Raw genomic sequence first — 19,270 nt, 5'->3', positions numbered from 1 at the left:
CTAGGGTCGCATATTCATAGAAGTATTTCAATCTCCCAAGCACCCGAATTGAACCATGAAAATATTGTCTTCATTATTGCACCAATGGACCTCCTTGGCCAGATTCCATGCAAACCTCACATCAGACTACAAGGTTGTTGGGCTAAACCCCTTATTTGTACGAACATTCGCAATCGGCAACCACTTTACTTATAGTGGAGGATGACATTTGCGAACGATTTTTATTACAATTTTACTTATAGTGGGTGATAATGTTCAGACTAGCATGGGTTCCTTATAGAAGGCAATTTTTCGAAAAAGAAAAAATCATTGTTTGATCGCGATCAAACGGCTATGGGAGTGTTCGCTGGGAGTTCCTTCCCAACAAATGTTTGCCAGTTAGCATTACTGACGTCGCGGTGGACTGTTCTACGCGATCATTTCCCATCCCCGAAGTCTATCTAATTCTAAACAAGTAAACACCGTGGCCCGTGGTTTGGAGTTTGGACGTTTGGTACAGGTCAGTAATCTTGCCCTGCCTGCCTGGTTTTGCCAAATGAAGCGGCTCGCGTATAGCTTGACAGAATTGGCCTGCCGGACAACGCCCAACCGAACAACGACGCCAAGCGAAGCGAAGCGCCGGGCCGCCGGGATACCAAACAAATAGCCCTGCCGCACGAGGTGCACGACGTGGACCCCGCACGTCGGCGCGGGCGATTCCACCGACTGCCCCCACCGTTTCCCCGCCGCCCGCCCGGCAACCGCCCGCGCAGCGCAGCCGCCTTGGAAACGACGAGGCCAAGGGAGCCAAATCCCGGCACGGCAGGACTCCTCCACCTTTCCCCACCGAACAGCAACAACCACCCGGAATCCGGTGGAGGAATCGGCGGGGGAATCCTCTCAGATTCGGCGGGCGATCGTTATGCGCTGATGGCGCCCTGCCCTGGCGTCGCGGGCGTGCACGCGCGCTGGACGGCGCGGGCGCTGGCCGGCGCCTTCCTCGACCTCGCCATCGTCTACGCCTTCCTCTGCGCCGCGGCCGCCGCGTCCGCGGCCTCCGCCCTCCTCGCGCTCTTCCGCCTCCGCCTCCCCTGCACCTGCTCCCGCCCGCACCTCCCCTGCCTCTTCGCCTTCCTCTTCCGCTACCCCTCCCGCGTCCTCGAGTCCCTCCTCCTCTCCCTTCGCTCCCGCTTCCCCTTCGTCTTCAACTCCGACGACGACAGCCAGGACGAGGGGGAGGGCAAAGCCGAGTCCGTCGATGAGGAAGAGGAGGAGGTGAATCTGAAGCGGGAGGTGGACGAGGGGAATGACGTCTCGGCGCTGCAGCAGGAGCTGGACAAGGAACGCAGCGCCGCAGCATCCGCGGCCGAGGAGGCCATGGCGATGATCCTGCGTCTGCAGAAGGAGAAATCGTCCTTGGAGATGGAGGTGCGGCAGCAGCGCCGCACCTCTGATGAGCGCTGCGCCTTCTACGAGAATGAGGTGGAGGAGCTCAAGGACATCTTGCTCATGAGGGAGCGCGAGACCAGGTCTTTGCAGAAAGAGGTGGAGTCCTACCGGCGGATGCTTGGTCTCACCGGGGATGATGATGACGAGGAGGTGGAGATGATGACGCCGCACAGTTACTTTCTAGAGGGCGAGCCAAGCTCTTCCAGATCGCTTGATAAGAATGCGGGGGTTCAGCCTGGGAATAATTCTGTCTTCAGCTTCCAGAAGCACTTCGCGCGCCAACAAGTGTCGCCCATTCGTGTGGGTCGTGTTAAGGATGGGAATGAGGACAGTCTGCCTTTTCAGGCACTTGGAGAAGTTCCTGTGGCCGGATCGAAATTGGGGGCAGATAGATGCGAAGATGATGGCACGGAGACGGTGGTAATTCTCCCCCTATCTGCCCGGAGTTTGTGCTTGCCCCAATCTGCACGATGTCTGGATCAAGGTGGTGATGTTGAAGTTAATGCTGCAGCTGGTATGAAAGGTATGGAAGAGCTGACTGCTGATGAATTTCAGGAGGAGGACAGTGGGCGGCTAGACAAGACTTGCCATGATTTTATGGCAAGCGACAATGATGCAAATATATTTGATGTGCATGTTGTTGATGATATTTGCTTCTCCACTGAAGGTATGTGCAGACTGCAGATGGAGAAATAACACTCGGTTGATATTTGCTATACTATCTAGCATGTGACAGGATTAAGTTCTTTTCTATTGCGATAAACATAATGCTGCAAATCTGTTCGTACTTCTCCTGATTGCTGATAATTATTGTTGGATCTTTATTGATCTAGGTTCAATCAATTCATTTATTGGTTTGCCTAAATGCTGCTATGCTAGTTTATTAAAACCATGTTGGTTATTGGATATTTTGCTTTGAGTTCACATGCTACCTTGCATAATTTCGTTTTGTCAACTGGATATTATTTATCAGATTTACCAAACAAAAAGTGTTGCAACTTATTTCTCATATTGACATATACATGTGTACCTGCATCCTCTTGAATTTTGTTAACTACTTTCGAATATTTTTCCATGTGTGCTGGCATGACATGCTTAACCCCTATTGTATTTTGGCTGTACTTTAGTTATTTCACCAGCATGACATGTTGAATACCTAAGTCAACACATTTTAAGAAACTATTATAGTTGCAGAATCATTTGAAACTGGTACTGAAACTGAGATGTTCCTATGCAGTTAAAGGCCTGATTGGTCGAAGCTTCTCTGATGCAACAATGCAAGCAGACAAGTTGCAGAATCGAGCTGCCGCAGATGATCTCCTGGGGAAAAGTCTGAATGCGATCAAAGGTGCACAAAACAAGATGAGGCTTGCAGCAAGTGGAAGGAGGCAATCATTACAGTTGCAACTCTTAGAGGATATAGCTGACCAACTTCAAGAAATCAAAGATGTTGCAGATGCAGGGCGACACTTACACTGTATTTCTCCTAAAATTTCAAAGAAAAGCTAGGTATGAATGGAAGTTCCTCTAGTTGTTTTCTTTAAATACAGCATTTCTGATGGTGCCGCAGGATCACAACATACCTAGGCAATATATACAAACTATTATCGGATCCTAAGTTTTCCAATATATGACTAATTCCACTATGGAGCCTCATTAAGCCCACATATGCTGATGTATATCATCAGGCTCTGTACTTCATGCATGATAAGAAGGCATAAGTTTTTGGGACTTCTTTTTTCTCTAATCCTGTTTGTTTCTTTTGGGGAGATGGTAGTAAATTAAGACATTTCATTGTGTTTTTATTGATTGTAGCGCACTACAGATAATATTGTTTATATGCATTTTCGCATGTCCTGGTACTTATAGTATGATAGATAGGTATCAAGAATATGCCAGAGCTTGATTATGATACCGTGTTGCAATTGATACCAGGCTGTTGCAGTGTCATTTTGCAGAACTTACTTTAACTAGTTGGGTTCACGACCACACTTTGCACAATGGACTACAACTTTTAAACTAACTAGGATAACGAGTAAATATAACTTATATTTATTGTACACTAGTAATAAACCATGTTTCTATGGTCTACTTACTACTTAGGTTGATAGGCACATAGTTGCTGAATCTGTAAGAAGTGCTTGTTGCATGAGAGATTGCATTTCTGATTGGTCTATCTGGAGATCAGTGTTATGCACTCCTTGCAGGGCCTATGCCATAGTTCTTGAAACAAAACAATAAGTCGTGTATGTTTGTTTCATGACCTTAGCATTGTGTGTCACTGGTTGGCTATCCTCGCGTGGTGTTTGGTTTGGATTACATGGATGCCCAAGTTTGCCTTTCAGAAATTTGGTATCTTTGATTAGATTTGGCCTTTGGCATATTGCCAAACTTCCGTAAGGTTCCATTGTCATTCTTTAGTTCTTTTAGCAGAAATTTATGTCAATTCATGGGCATGTAATGACCAAATTGGTAAATGTCGTTCTCTTGGCAAAGTATCTTAGGGCTATTTTGGTCACTGTCCAAACAAATAAATTGCTGGTCCCTCTTTTGTGAGTTGTAAATCACCATTACAAAATTCTTGCAACAAACCCATGAATAGCAATATCTGATGAAAGTTGTAAAGTTTTGCATCTCTGCCCTTCAAAACTAATAGCCACAATTGAAATAACTATTAAACTGCAACTCTACTGCCCTAATTCCCTGGCAGATTGCTTTGTATACTTGTTTGTTGCGTTGCTAATTGTCCAAAATGCTAATGACCTGGAGATGCCATAAATCTTCTACGACACATCAATTAACCTTTTTCTTTACACATTCAGCCTGGAACAGTTATTACATTCTTAGTTATTCAGGAACACCTGATGCGAAAGAAAACTCGGCCACCATCAATAGCATTTCATTTCATTCAACCAAAACAACTAATGCTTGCCATCATTGGATGCAAATCGGCTGTTGAATTACTTACAAAACATTTATAGAAACATTGAGTTATATAACAGCCCTTTGGTCAAGTATGTTGGAGCAAATCATCCTTGCCACTAAGGAAATGCATGCCATTTAAATTTTAGAGCATACGTAAGCTTAATATTTTCTTGTGCTTGTAATAAATGTTTAATTTCATATGTACTTGCCTTTCTTAAAAAGTGTGGCGTGCATAGTAACATTTTTTTTTACAGTTTTCTTCCACCTCAGCAATAATATTGCAAGGTATGAAATCATGTAGAATATGCAAGTATATACACTTGTGAACATTGAGAGAAATGATTTATCATGTTTTAGTTATATTAGTTGAACATCCAAAGCACGTGTGCATTTACTAGTAGGACAATAGTTTGGCTTTAGTCATAAATATATGTTGCACAATAAAGCGACTTCTTACACCTGTGTTGTGTAGAACCACTGGAAGCGGAACTGTTTCTTTTTCCTTTTCGGACATATCTACTTGAAGTTTTATTTTTGCCACTATATTCTTGCAGGACAGGCATATTTTGTCACGGCGGCACGGTTGATGTTGTAGATATTTGTTTTCGTTTGTAGTCTCTCCTCTCGGCATTACATCCTTAAGGTTTGTTTGTTCTTTCAAATTAATAGTACCTAATGATGCAAATGTACATAGAGGATTCTTAAGGTGTTCCCGGACTACTAGTGCAGATGGATGACACATACGAAATGGCTCCCGTCCCCCCTCGCTCCCCTCTCCCCTCCGGCGTCCCAGCCCCACCCACCGCCTCCACCCCTCCCCCGCCTCCTATGACGGCCACCTTCAATGACCCTCTCCGACGGCATGACTCCCCCACCGCCAAAGCCTTGCGGGCCGCGCTCGGCGTCGGCGACGCTATGGGTGACGACTTTCAGGCACAAGTTTGGCGGTGCCTTTCCAAGCATATCAACCCGCGTCGCCATGAACATCCCTGCTTCCTCTCCGTGCATGTCCACCATTCTTCGCTCGTCCTTGACGAAGAACTGGTGGCCGTCCTCATGCAAGCCTGCCTGGGCGGCAACGCCCCCGCTTTCCAGGTGACTCGCCTCCATGATCAACTCTTTCGCATCTCTGTATCCGATATGCGCATCGTTCAAGCTCTCATTGCCGAGCCCATCCTCGTTGCCACAAGCCACTCCATCCAGTTTCCCCCTTTTCCACCGCCACCCACCTTCACACACCGTCCACCCATCCACCAAACAAAGCCCCTTGACATCGGCGACCGCTTCGGCCATGCCGACGCATTCCTGCGCTCTCAGCTCGGGTTCTTCCCCTCTCCCGGCGTCGACTTCGCGCGCAACATTCATGATCTCTGCTCGTCCAAAGTTTTTGCAGCGCCAATTGCCTCGGCCTTGCCCACCTCAATCATCTTCTTCGTCCATAAAGCGGATTTTATGGTCGATGAAACTCTCGTCGCCTCGCTTCTCTCCTTCCGCTTTGGTGGACCTGCGTGTTCTATCGAAGTTCAACGCCTCTCCAATGCTGCGTTCAATGTACCGGTCGCCTCCCACCACGTTGCCACGCTCATGGCGGCCTGCTCCCCGATTGTGGCGCCTCGCATGTTCGCCACCATCACCATGGCGCCTCATGCCTCGCCGGCCATGCTGGCGGCGCGGCCATCCCCGCCGCTACATGATGCGCTGGCGCCTCCTCGCGTAGTCGTCGACGACTCAGCACGCTCCTCTCCGTGCATGGCCTCCATGCAGGTGGGCCATTCTCTCGCCAACGGTCGGCTGCCTGCTGGACCTACTGCAACTCCCGCAACTAGCTCCACTCTGCGATCGCATGCAAAGGTACGACCATTCCGGCCTGGCATTTCGTTCAATAAGCTGATTTTTTCTAAGTACCACTGCCTTGTCACTACTCCTACCACATGCCTAACACACCAACCAAATACTCCTATCTGGATTGTGTTCTCTTCTAAGTCAGTTTGCGCTAATGAAACTCTGATTAATAATGCTCTAGACCACCAGTTTTCGTTCCAACGGGTTTTCCATGCGATCACGCTCGCTCCGAACTTGTTTTTAGTGCATGTGTACTCGGTCAAGGTCAGATCTGAGGTCCTCCGTTGCGCGCCCATCCTTTTTTCAAATTTTGAACTTCAACTATTTGACTCGTTTGACCAAGCATCTCAAATAGTGCGATCGGTACCATTGCCTGTAGTGTTTGAACCGGACTCAATCGATCCATTCGCACCCATCCTGCCACTCACCGCACATCCTTGCTTGGACCGCACCCGTCAACTAAAAAACTACCGCAAGATCTTCTCACCTACATACCAAGATACAACACACCGTTCCATGCGTGGATTCCACTGCTGCTGCCTCGGTTGACCGGAACGCAATCGATGGCCTGGGACACGTGTGCCGCTCATCTGGTTCGGCCTCCCCCGCCAAGTATCCCTGCATCTTTTCTCCAGAGAGAAAACAAGACGGTGTAGACGACCGCACCGTACACCCCCTCGACCAGCCTAGTTCGTTAAACAATCCAACCTTAGACCACCCGACCTCACGCCACCCATCACATGACACTCACGCATCCGGCCCACCTGCGTCGCCACAGCCGCCCCCCGGTCGGCCGCTCGGCCTGCTCGATCCCCCAGGTTCCAACGCGCACCCCATATCTTACCTAACAGCCACTGATCCACGGGTCCCACAATCGCACCCCCGCTCGTCCTCACCGCGCGACAAAACCAACGCATGCATGCGCACGCATGCGACCATCATCACGTGTACTCCACCACCTGCCTCCCCTACCTCCGTCAGCCTACTCTCCGCCCAGTCCCCTCAGCTCCATCCCGAGATCGCCATTACCCAGTGCCACGCCCCTGCCACCGCTGCCAGTCCGCTAAGCTCTTCGATCTCCACGCTGCTGCAAGACCCGCGCAACTACCGGGAGGTTTTGCTCTGCTCCCTGCCTCGGGCCCCTGCATCCCCTCTCCCCCATCCATCGCCCTCTCCAGCCTATAAATCGCCTCCTTCCCAGATGGTTAGCCTCAAACACTTCCACCACCACTACAGCCGCAAGAAGAAGACTAGGTGTTTTCGGTGCCTTGCTAGCGACCACACCATCACAGACTGTCGCGACCCCGTCCGGTGCTCTCGCTGCTGGTGCTCCGGCCACCGGAGCTACAGGTGCAAGGCCATCCGCTTCCTCCCGTTCTTCCCTCCTATGCCCCCTTCACCGCGTATTAACCCTGCTTTTGTGCGACCGCCATGCAGCTCTATGGCACACACGACGGGCACCCACACCGCCTCCGGCTCGTCGGCCGGCTCCACGCGCTCCGATGGCGCACCAATCTGGTTCGGCTCCCACTGCGTCCTCACCAACGATCTGCCGCCATTCCGTCTCCCGCTCATCTTCGGACCGCGCACCTCCTCATCCTCCCCCCGACGCCGTCCTTCGCTCCACCCCCACCCCCTCCCCAGTCACCATTCCCACCGCAACATCATGCTTCCCTCCATCGGCACCACACATCCCTCTCCTTGTCCTTCCAAGCTGCCTAGTCCGCCAGGTGGACAACCTTGCCTACGTACACCTTGCCACTCCTATGCCTAACCCATTTAGGTTCATCCGCCAGGCCCTCGCTCAACACCGCAACAATCCCACGTTCGGCCTCACTTCCTCCGCACGTGGCGCCGGCCGTCTCTCCTTTGCCAACGTAGACGAGCGCCTCGCGGCCACTGGCCATGGGTCGATCCACCACTAGGGCAATACCCTGTTCTTCGAAAGGCCTGAACACGCTGACAATAGATCTACGGCCATCTTCGTTCACATGGCTGAGATCGAGGCTTTCGATTATCCCGATGAGCTCTGGCACCCGGAGGGGGCAGACTACTTCTTCTCCCACCTTGGTGACTTTGTCTCTGCCGACCAACACTGCTTCCAGGGTGACCACTCTAGCGTTCACGCGCTCGTCATGGTTGCCTGCGATTTTGTCCTCCCTCCATGCCTCACGGTGCGTCTCCCCGACAACGACATCGTCGTTGTCAAGTTGGAGAGCCGCGCGCTCTTCCGTCACGGCTCCGGGGCATCGCCCTTCAGCTCTGAGGACGGGGACGACGGCTCCCTATCCTCCCTCTCATCAAACCCTCGCCTCTCTCCCTCCACTGTTACTCAAATCAGGAACACTGCCATGGCCATGTCACCATTTGCATGCACCCCGGAGTCGCCCTTGGGCCCTCCCCCATCTCCTACTGCTAATAGGCCGCTCGACGACATCCCAATCCTCGCAGTCATGGCTGACGGCATGCCCGTTGCCATGCTTGTTCATGCCCCATGGACCCCTCCCGCTCGCTCCCCCTCTCCACAGAAGCTGCACGCTCGCTCGCGCCATGCACGTCCCCTGCTTGCACTGCCAGCCCCACCATCTCCACTTCCTCTGCCACCTACGCCGCCTCCTCCACCATCCCCACCTGCCCTTCAGCCGCTCCCCCTTCCTGTGGATCTCTCCGCCCAACCACTGGATCTGCCCCCAGAGCCTACGCACGAGTGCCTTGCCAGGCGCATCAGCAGGCGCGCCAAGATGGCTGCTGACTCCGGCATCAAGGCTAGACGCAGCGCTAGGCTGGCTGAAATAGAGCCGCCTATCTACTCCATGACCTCCAAGGCCATGCGCTCCAAGGCAAATAAGTTCGACCTATCTACTACTTCCAAGGACCTCTCCGATGCCCTGATCCACGCTCGGCTCTGCGACGACTCTTGGCTCATCGACGGCTTTGCGCACGGTCCTGCCTCGCCTGAGGACCTGGCCGCCGTCGCTGCTGCCTGCGGCGCCACGCCAGAGATGCCGGCGGACCTCGCTTTCGGTTCTGGTGGCCTGGGATCGCCATGATGTGCTCTCTTCTCCGCGGCCACGGGTGTGGCGGCCATGTCTGGCCATGTATCCGGGGCCTCGCTCCGACCTGTAGTCGCTGTGTTAGGTTTAATCTACTTGTAATGGTGCTCATGCCTGCTTCTATCAGTTTGTCGTACTGTACCTTGACCCGAAATGGTTGCTTGTTGGGTCAATACCCCTATGTAAGGTGTCAACTTAAGTTTCCATTATGAAAAACGCTACCTACTCTATCGTGTCCTGGAACGTTCACGGTCTAGGAGATAATGATAAGTGCTCCAATGTGTTCTCTGAAATCAATCTCCTACCCCCATCCATTGCCCTTCTTCAAGAAACCAAATTACAAAAACCAGACACAATCAAACTACGATCGATCTTGCCGCGCTTCCTAGACTCTAATAACCACCTCGACGCAATCGGAACGGCGGGCGGCATTCTCTCGGCTTCTAACTCACGTTGCTTCTCGCTTCTCAACTGCCAACACATGCGTTTCACTTCCACATTAACGCTATCATGTCTTGCATCGCCACATAATATCTTCATCACTAATGTCTACGCCCCCTCGCAACGAGAGCTAAAACTAGTCTTCCTTGACGAACTGAAACAGATCGAACCACCACCTCAATCTCCTTGGCTCCTAATAGGTGATTTCAACCTGACTCGATTCCCCAATGAACGCAACAACGACAACTTTAGACGATCGGAGGCTGATGCCTTTAACGACACCATCGACCAACTTGCTCTCTTAGAGCTCCCGCTCCTTGATAGAGAATTTACCTGGTCAAATAAAAGACTACCCCCCACGCTGATTCGCCTAGATAGGGTACTGATCAATCTATCTTGGGATGCTCTTTTCCCTAACTCACACCTCACCTCCCTCACTCGATTTGTCTCTGATCATGTTCGACTCCTCGTTACCGTATCCACATCCGTCCCATCTTCCCGCCTTTTTCGATTTGAACGATTTTGGACCTCCTTCCCAGCCTGTTCTAACATTGTGCGCGGCTGCTGGCAGCCCGGCCCACAGCGCCACGGTGGGCGTTTCATTGATCCGGCGGCTTCGCTCGCTCAAAAAATTAAAGGTACAAGATCGGCCCTGAAGTCTTGGGCCAAGTCGCTGCGGCCCATCTATCAACGGGAAACAAATTGCAAACTCGCTCTCCAGGCCCTTGACCTAAACGAGGAATTCGCTCCTCTCTTCCCGATCGAACAAAAACTGAGGCTTACGCTCTCCAACTTGCTACAACATACCATCAAACAAAAAATCGCCTTCTGGAAACAGAGGGGAAAGATCAGGGTCGCCATTGACAGTGACGAAAACACTCGATTCTTCCATGCCTCGGCTACGCAACGCTCTCGATCAAACAAGATTCCCATGCTTTTACACAACACTTCCGAAGTTTTTCTGCACGAACAAAAAGCTGACATCTTAAAGGACTTCTTCCAACAGCTCATCGGGACCTCAAAAAATGCAACATGGAACTTCAGCTTGCAACAACTGTACCCCTCACCCCTCCCCCAGCTCAGTGATCTTGCACAACTTTTCTCTTATGACGAAATATACCAAGCCTTCCTCTCTATGAACACCAATGCTAGCCCTGGACCAGATGGCTTTGGACCCATCTTCTTCAGAAAATATTGGAATGATATCAAAAAACCCATCCTAACCTTCTTCGCCGCCTTCCATGATCAAACCGCTTCTTTAGAACGATTCAACCGGGCCTACATGGTCCTTCTTCCAAAATCTCAGGCACCAACAACCCCAGACGCGTTTAGACCCATATCTCTTCAAAACTGCACGCCAAAAGCAGTTGCCAAAGTCCTCACCAGTAGAGTTAAACCTCTCATCCCACTGCTCATACATTATGACCAGACTGGCTTCCTTCATGGACGTAACATTGCTGAAAACTTTATATACGCTGCCGATATCCTTAGTGCATGCCACTCCCGTAAAGCCCCGACCATGATCTTCAAGCTCGATTTCAGGAAAGCTTTTGACTCCATATGCTGGTCCTCCCTCATACAAATCTTACAAGCCCGCGGTTTTCCCTCTGACTTCTGTTCTTGGGTACAAAATATCCTTCTCACTGGGAAAACAGCTATCCTTTTAAATGGCGTTCCAGGATCCTGGATTCAATGTAGATGTGGCCTCCGCCAAGGTGATCCATTCTCGCCATACTTATTCATCATCGTTGCCGACGTCCTTCAACGTCTAATTGCAAAAGCGTTCCAAACCAACGTTCTTTGTCACCCGTTACGGCCTAATGAACCACCTGTGACACTTCAATACGCTGACGATACACTGATAATTGCTGTGGCTAGCGACGCCGCCACCATCATCCTCAAAAACACCCTTCATGACTTCGCCCTTGTAACGGGGCTAGTCATCAACTTCCAAAAAACGGCTCTTCTCACCATAGCCACCGACTCTTCCACGCAAAACAACATTGCCACAACGATTGGTTGTTCCTTATCCTCCTTCCCGCTAGTGTATCTAGGTCTACCACTCTCCCCCACCAAACTGCCTCTCACAGCTTTCGACCCAATCATAGACAGCTTTCGAAAATTCCTCTTCGGTTGGGTGGCCCGCCTGCTCTCTCGGGGGGCACGTCTCACCCTGCTAACTGCGGTTCTTGACTCCTTAACAGTTTATTTTATGTCCGTCTTTCGCCTACCAAAATCGATCAGAGCCAAACTAGACGCCATCCGGAGGGCGTTCTTCTGGTCTAACGAGCCAACCTGCACTGGGGCGAGCTGCTTGGTCGCGTGGAAAAATGTTTGCAAACCTAAAGATACTGGTGGTCTAGGCATTAAAAATCTGGAAGTTCAAAACCGCTGCTTGCTTATGAAATTCTCCTCCAAAATTCTACAACACCCAAACATCCCCTGGACCCAATGGTACCACCACCAATACCCTCTTGGCATTGCAGCAAAAACCTCAAAACCCTCCTTCCTCTGGAAGATCATTAACAACAACTTGCCACTGCTAATTCAGCACTCATTTGTGCTCACATACAATGGCCTATCCACTTTCTTTTGGCTTGATAAATGGTTACTGCAGTCTCCCCTCCAAAACGTCTTCCCAAACCTCTTCTCACACTCCATTGATGACAAGGTGTTAGTGGCTACTGTTTGGCAAACCAGCTTGTTGGCGAACCTACGGAACCGTCTATCTAATGCTGCTGCTCGCGAGTTGGATTGCGTGCTGTTGTTGTTGTAGGATTTCCAGCAAACGGACCAATCTGACGAAAGATCCCTCACCCACGGACTACCGTTCTCTGCCAAGAACGCCTACTCCTCCATTACTGCTGAAGATGATACAGACCCTCACCACGACTTTGTCTGGTCTTCCAAAGTCCCGATCAAAGTCAAGATCTTCGCATGGCTCCTCCTCCGTGACCGGCTCAACACGAAGGCAAACATGTTCCACAAACACATTGCCCAATCTGCCGCATGTCCGCGTTGTCAAGACCCTCATGAAGATGCACTCCACCTCATCTCCAACTGTTCTTACGCTACACAGGTCTGGTCCTCCCTGGGCCTGCCGGCCCCGACCTCCCTTGCTGCTCTGCTCCAACACCCAACGCTTCATGGCCTCAACCCCAATATCTGGCCTTCGGTGGTTCTGACTATCTCTTGGAAGCTATGGGATTCCAGAAACGCGCTCGTCTTCAGGAATGACGATCATACACACAGAACCACCATACGGAACATTGTTGCTGACTTCTCTCTATGGGTTTTTCGGTTCAAAAAGAAAGAAGACAATATCTCCGCTAGACAATGGCTTCACTTCCTCTCTTCAGCTGTACCCTAATGATCATGTTGTAACCAAACTACTATTGTAATTCTCGACTCCTCCTTTTGAGTGGTAATATATTCAGGTGGGGAAGCTCTCCCCCTCGGTGACCGTTCAAAAAAAAAAATGTACATAGAGGTTTACTGAGTGCTTGTAACCATATGTTTGTCTTAAACTGATTGTGTACTTTGTGTGCAGATTAATTTCTTATTTGTAGTTTGATCAGCATTAAACGTAGTATGCCAAGTATCTTTTGCAGATTAATTTATTATCTGTAGTTTTTTTTTTTGCGATGATTTCCTGTCTGTAGTTCTGTCAGCATCAAACGTAGTATGCAAGTATGTTCTGCAGTATGCGTGCTTGTGGTGGTAGTTGCTCATAAAATGGATTGTGTACCAGGAAACATGCGTCAAATTTATGTACGTAGTGTACGTTAAGAGTAATGCTTCACCTGCCTAGTAATATACAAAAGGATATGGCTGCGACGCGACGTTCATCTTGCTCGCACGAGGGAGTGAACGGTGGCCCTTGGCGCCCATCTTTCATGTTGCTGCTTCCTGCACCCGCTGCCGCTAGCATCACACATGAACCGAACGTCCATCATTACTTGTGGGAGGTGTACATTGGAGTAGCAACTCTACAAAAGTTTATACCACGACATTGATAATGAAAATGTTCACGAATAAAGTATGACGGTGAAAGCGGCATTAGAGCATCTCCACCCGGTGAAAGCGGCATTAGAGCATCTGCAGTCGCGCCTCAACAGCCCCCCAGGGCCATTTTTTAGCGTCTCAGCCGAGTCGCGTCCCCTGGAGGTCCATTTTCACCGGTTAAGCCTGAAACTGGTGCCGGTGGATCCAGGCCGAACCTGACGCGCTGGGGGCGCCGTGGCAATCGTTTTTGGCGCGAAAGGGCAGCGGGCCTGCTGAGTCAGCGACCGCCACGCCTCGTCGTCCTCATCGCCTCGGTTTCCCGCGAGGAATCAATACTAAGGCTGCCGCTGGTCAGTCTTTCATTGATTCCTCACGGGCGGCGTAGTGCGGCGACGCGCCTCTTCTTGCCACGCATACACACATTGCCGCCCCCCGGTCGCTATAAAAGCCGCCCCTCCCTCGCCAGTGGAAGCACTCGCCCGCAGCCCCCCTCTCTCGCCACCGACGCCCTCTCTTTCCCTCCCTCCTCCTCTAGCCAGCGCGTGCACGCACAATAGGTGGGTGAACGTCCCCCGGCGACGCGGCGGCGGCCAACGGCTTCAGCTGCCGCTCCTGCACGAGTGGGAAGCCTACCTCCTCCACGAGGCGAACTACCCGGCGCCCATCTCCCTGAAGTCGAACACCCCGCCCACTTCCACACCGAGATCGAGTGTGTGCGGGCCTCCCTGCCGGAGGAGGACCGGGCCCTCCCGTAGTACGACGCCGGCAACCATGAGGCGTGGGCGACGTACTTCGAATGCCGGCAGGCGGAGCGACTCGCCTCCATCAACAACGCGCCGGTGGTGCGGGGGCGCAACAACAGCGATGGTCGCCGCCTGTGGTGGGGCGTCCCCGACCGCACGCTCCACGCCGTCCTCGAGTACCTCGAGGACGGCAAGGATCCGCCGCTCGAGTACTCGGCTGCCCCGCCGCCCCGCCGGAGTGACGACGCATGGCTTCCGAGGAGAATGCTGGGCGGGTCCTCCTCCTCCTCCCACTCATCCGGGTCGCCGGCGATCGTCAGCGTCAAGGCCGAGCCCGTGGAAACGCCCCTTGGCCGGCGCACCCGTAGCACCGGCATCGTCATCAACAAGGGTGGTCGTGCCTCCTCCTCGCCCCCTCGCCTCATTAAGCCGAAGACGGAGCCGGGGCTCGCCGTCGTGAACAGCGAGCCCGATGACACGCTCGACAATGAGGCCGCCATGAAGTGGGTGCGGGAGAATTGGGCCAGGCTGGATATGGAGCGCCAGCGCCGCGCCCTGGAGGAGATCCCCGCGCGCCGCCGTGGACACAAGGAAGGAGGCGTGATCGTGCTCGAAGATGATGTCTACTACGCAACATTATTCTTTTAGACACGTGTTGGGCCTCCAAGCGCAGAGTTTTGTAGGATAGTAGCAATTTTCTCTCAAGTGGATGACCTAAGGTTTATCAATCCGTGGGAGGCGTAGGATGAAGATAGTCTCTCTCAAACAACCTTGCAACCAAATAATAAAAAGTCTCTTGTGTCCCCAACACACCAAATACAATGATAATTTGTATAGGTGCATTAGTTCGGTGAAGAGATGGTGATACAAGTCTAATATGGATAGTAGATATTGGTTTTTGTAATAAGAACAATAAAAACAACAAGGTAGCAATTGATAAAATGGAGCACAAATGGTATTGCAATGCTTGAAAATGAGGCATAGGGTCCGTACTTTCGCTAGTGCAATCTCTCAACAATGCTAATCTAATTGGATCACATAACCATCCCTCAACGTGCAATGAAGAATCACTCCAAAGTTCCTATCTAGCGTAGAACATAAGAATAAATTGTTTGTAGCTATTCTTTCCGATCGATCTATCCAAGAGTTCGTACTAAAATAACACCAGGTTATTCTTTGCGACCGATCTATCAAGAGTTCGTACTAAAATAACACCATATGATACATATCAACCAACTCTAATGTCACCTAGATACTCCAATGTCACCGCGAGTATCCGTGAGTTAATTATACGATATGCATCAAACAATTTCAGATTCATAATACTCGATCCACACAAAGAACTTCAAAGAGTGCCTCAAGATTTCTACCGGAGAAACAAAGACAAGAACGTGCATCAACCCCTATGCATAGATTACCCCAATGTCACCTCGGGAATCCGCGAGTTGAGTGCCAAAACATATATCAAGTGAATCAATATGATACTCCATTGTCACCACGGGTATTCATAGCAAGACATACATAAAGTGTTTCTCAAATCCGTAAAAGTATTCAATCCGATAAGAACGGAATCTCAAAGGGAAAACTCAATTCATCACAAGATAGAGAGGGGGAAACACCATATGATCCGACTATATTAACAAAACCTGCGATACATCAAGATCGTGACATCTCAAGAACACGAGAGAGAGAGAGAGAGATTAAACACATAGCTACTGGTACAAACCCTCAGCCCCGACGGTGGACTACTCCCTCCTCATCATGGTGGCCGCCGGGATGATGAAGATGCCCTAGGGTGATGATTTCCCCCTCCGGCAGGGTGCCAGAATGGGGTCTCGATTGGTTTCTCGTGGCCGCAGTTCTGATCTAGGGTTATTTCTGATGGTTTCTCTATTTATAGGATTTTTTGACGTTGGTTTCACGCGAAGATGGGCCTCGAGGTGAGCACAACCCACCGGGGCACGAACAAGAGCCCAGGTGCGCCCCGATGTCTTGTGCCCTACTGCTTCACCTCCTGGTCCTTCCATGAAGCTTCGGGGGTCTCTTTTGTTCCAAAAAAATTGTCAAATAGTTTCAGCTCATTTGGAGAACTTCCATTTCTGCACAAAAAACAACACCACGGTAGTTCTGCTGAAAACAACGTCAGTCCGGTTTAGTTCCATGCAAATCATACCAAAACCATATAAAACTGTTGTAAACATGGCATGAATACTTCATAAATTATAGACACGTTGGAGACGTATCAGAGGACAGCGACGAGGACGACGCGCCGCCGCCGACCAAACCTGACCGCCAAGGCGACCCCGGGCAGGGTCCAACAAGGATGGCCGTGTGAAGGAGAAGGAGGACGACGATGGTGACTACGTCGCGTTCAGCCAGTTCTTCGGCCTGTAGGCGTGTCCCTTTGTTTTTTAGTAGATTTTATGTTTTCTATATGTAAAAGAACCGTGGAACGCCTAATCTATGTCGTGTTTGCCGAATTTATGTCATGTTTGCCGAATATATGTCGTATTTGCCGAATTTTGGCTGAATGTTTTTTAAAGTGTTTACACAAAGGGCGTCTGGGGGTGACCTAGGCGGCGACTGGGAACCCGATCGCCCCCACGGCGAAAATATCGTCGGTTCACCCCCAAGCGGCGCTTTTTCTAGCCCGTGGGGTGGGGGGGGGGACGACTGGAGATGCTCTCAGGACATCTCCGTTGCCGACCCGCAAACCGGACACTCCATCCGTCCGCGGACCGGGCAGCCAGTGGTCATCCAAAACTAGACACATACATTTCAAGCTGGATTTGAACAAACCCGACGGATTACATGGAAACCAGATGTTTTTCATGCAAAACGAATGAAATTCATTACAATTCAAACAAATTTCATTTAAAAAATGGACTGGACCTAACCTAGCTTCTATGGCGGGGACCGTCATCCAAGTCGTTGTTTCCGTCCGACGATCACCAGGCTCATCTCGCCCCATGAGTGGTGGTGATAAGACACGCGAAGTGAAGGTAGGATCGCCGGCGTGGAAGAGTATAACATGGAAGACGGACCGGTCCACTTGGGACACAACGCACTACCGCCTCCCATGTCCTACTCATCCTCGTCGGAGTCTGCAACCTATCTGTCGCCGGTGGACGTGAGGGGTTGGCACTCCTTGTCCCACTGGCACAACCAAACAATGTTTGGCGGCGCTTAGGACGTGTAGCTCGCAACATTCTCGTCCGTGATCGCCTATGCAGCTGGCGCTACCTCCGCACCTATCTATCGCCGGTGGATGTGAGGGGTTGGCACTCCTCGTCCCATTGGCACGACCAAACAGAGTTTGGCCGCGCTTAGGATGTGCAACTCGCAACATTCTCGTCCATGATTGCATGTGTAGCTAGCGCTGCCTCTGTGTCTGGTTGTGCCGCTTGTGCATTGCAAGCGGCAGTTTCAGCATGGGTGGCCTTGTAGAGCGTCCGCTGCTTGGCGACGAAGCTGGGGTTCACCGCGGCCATGGCCGCCGCGGCTTCCTCGCTCGCGGCTCATCGTAGATATGACCCTCCACCAGTCGGTGCTTCTCGAGGAGAAAGACGTTGTACCCCTCCTCCTCCTGCGCCTGCCAGAACACCGACGTAGATGTGAGTGTAGGCTCCTGCTCCACCATGACGGCGTTGAAGTGTGCCTGCGCCTGCTCCATGGTCAAATCAGCATAGAATGGTGTGGGCGCCGGTGCCAAGTCGTCGTCCGAGCCAGTCTCCATTGTGGTGTCGTCATCGTCGGAGACCTCAGGAGAGCTGGACGTCTCGCCTGCCTCTATCCTCCTGGCACGACGGCTCTACCAGGCGGCTACCTCATGTTCCATCTCCGTCGACGGGCTATCTCACATAGCATTCCCGCTCGTGGTCGTGGAAGATGTGGTGCACAAGAGAAAAATGTGGAGCAGATGGGTTGTGGTGTGCTCCTCGCCGGGTGTGGCCGCTTTTAAATAGTGGATGTCGGTGAAGCCAAGTGTCTGGGTGCGTCAATGTGCGGGCGCCGGAGTTGGTTTCTTAGGTGGCGAGCCTGGTTAATAGCGGCAGATGGAGGCATGAGCATTGAACGAGCGTGGTAGATATCCATCCCTTCCAATCTAGTAAACGCCTCTACGAAATTGAACATGCGTGGACACCATCGAGAGATCACGTCTGTTGGGTTCTATGGTAGGGTGCGTTGACTGCAAATGAAAATTTGCCTACCCACAGAACATCCAGGAACATGCTAACAGAGATGGATCATAGATCATTACCACTAGACGTGTAGTGATGTGCAACGGAAGTAGAGTTGGGGCAGCGCATCTGCGGGGTTCGTCTCCTCCTCGCCCGATGTCCCTCGAAGAGTCGGTCATCGGATCCCGCGAACAGGTTCGCTGGAGTGGCACAAGTGCACTGCCTCTAACGATATCCACACATGCATGAGGAACATCGTGCGGCGGACTGCTAGGTCCGATCACACAACCAGCAGCGAGTGGAGGTGGCTAGTTGCAACACATGCAAAGCCCTAGTGATGGCGCCGAAGCGATCATCTGAATGAGTGTGCTGCACCTCCACTATTTATAGGCATCCATTACAGGCTCAACACTTGCCCTGAATGGACCCTAAAGCCCAAAGTATGTCCGGTCTGGATCCGAGTCCAAGTAGGATCACATCTGACTCATGGAGTTGTATCCAACCTCACATGTTCCTTCCCTTAAGCGCGCGACCCCTTAGGTTCAAGTCGTCTTGGTCGCACGTCAGATCACCTCCGACCTGCTCGGCTGGTAGCGGCCTCTAGCAAGGCATGCCAACCACCAAGTAGATAATGCATCCGGTTGGCGAACCT

The 19,270-nt window shown here is 51.3% G+C and overlaps 1 protein-coding gene across 3 annotated transcripts; it reads left to right on the top strand.

Moving 5' to 3' along the window:
• The first annotated feature begins 565 nt into the window (after positions 1–565).
• LOC119354866 (myosin-binding protein 7-like) lies at positions 566–13,266 on the top strand. Of its 3 annotated transcripts, XR_005171303.1 has the most exons (4): positions 566–2,095; positions 2,666–2,937; positions 4,908–4,996; positions 13,240–13,266. XR_005171303.1 is itself a non-coding variant. In XM_037621618.1 (3 exons), the coding sequence occupies exons 1-2, from the start codon at positions 910–912 to the stop codon at positions 2,935–2,937; spliced, it is 1,458 nt and encodes a 485-aa protein (XP_037477515.1). In that variant the 5' UTR covers positions 566–909; the 3' UTR covers positions 4,913–5,058. The 3 variants fall into 3 exon arrangements, 2 of the variants coding, with proteins under 2 accessions (XP_037477515.1, XP_037477514.1); XM_037621618.1 differs by lacking the exon at positions 13,240–13,266 and having other exon boundaries at positions 4,913–5,058; XM_037621617.1 differs by lacking the exon at positions 13,240–13,266 and having other exon boundaries at positions 4,908–5,058.
• Positions 13,267–19,270: the final 6,004 nt, after the last annotated feature.

The sequence above is a fragment of the Triticum dicoccoides genome, chromosome 2A (genome assembly GCF_002162155.2).
Source record: "Triticum dicoccoides isolate Atlit2015 ecotype Zavitan chromosome 2A, WEW_v2.0, whole genome shotgun sequence".
Lineage (NCBI taxonomy): Eukaryota > Viridiplantae > Streptophyta > Magnoliopsida > Poales > Poaceae > Triticum > Triticum dicoccoides.
The sequence above is the reverse complement of the archived record's forward strand: the minus strand, read 5'-3'. Positions and strand labels throughout refer to the sequence as shown.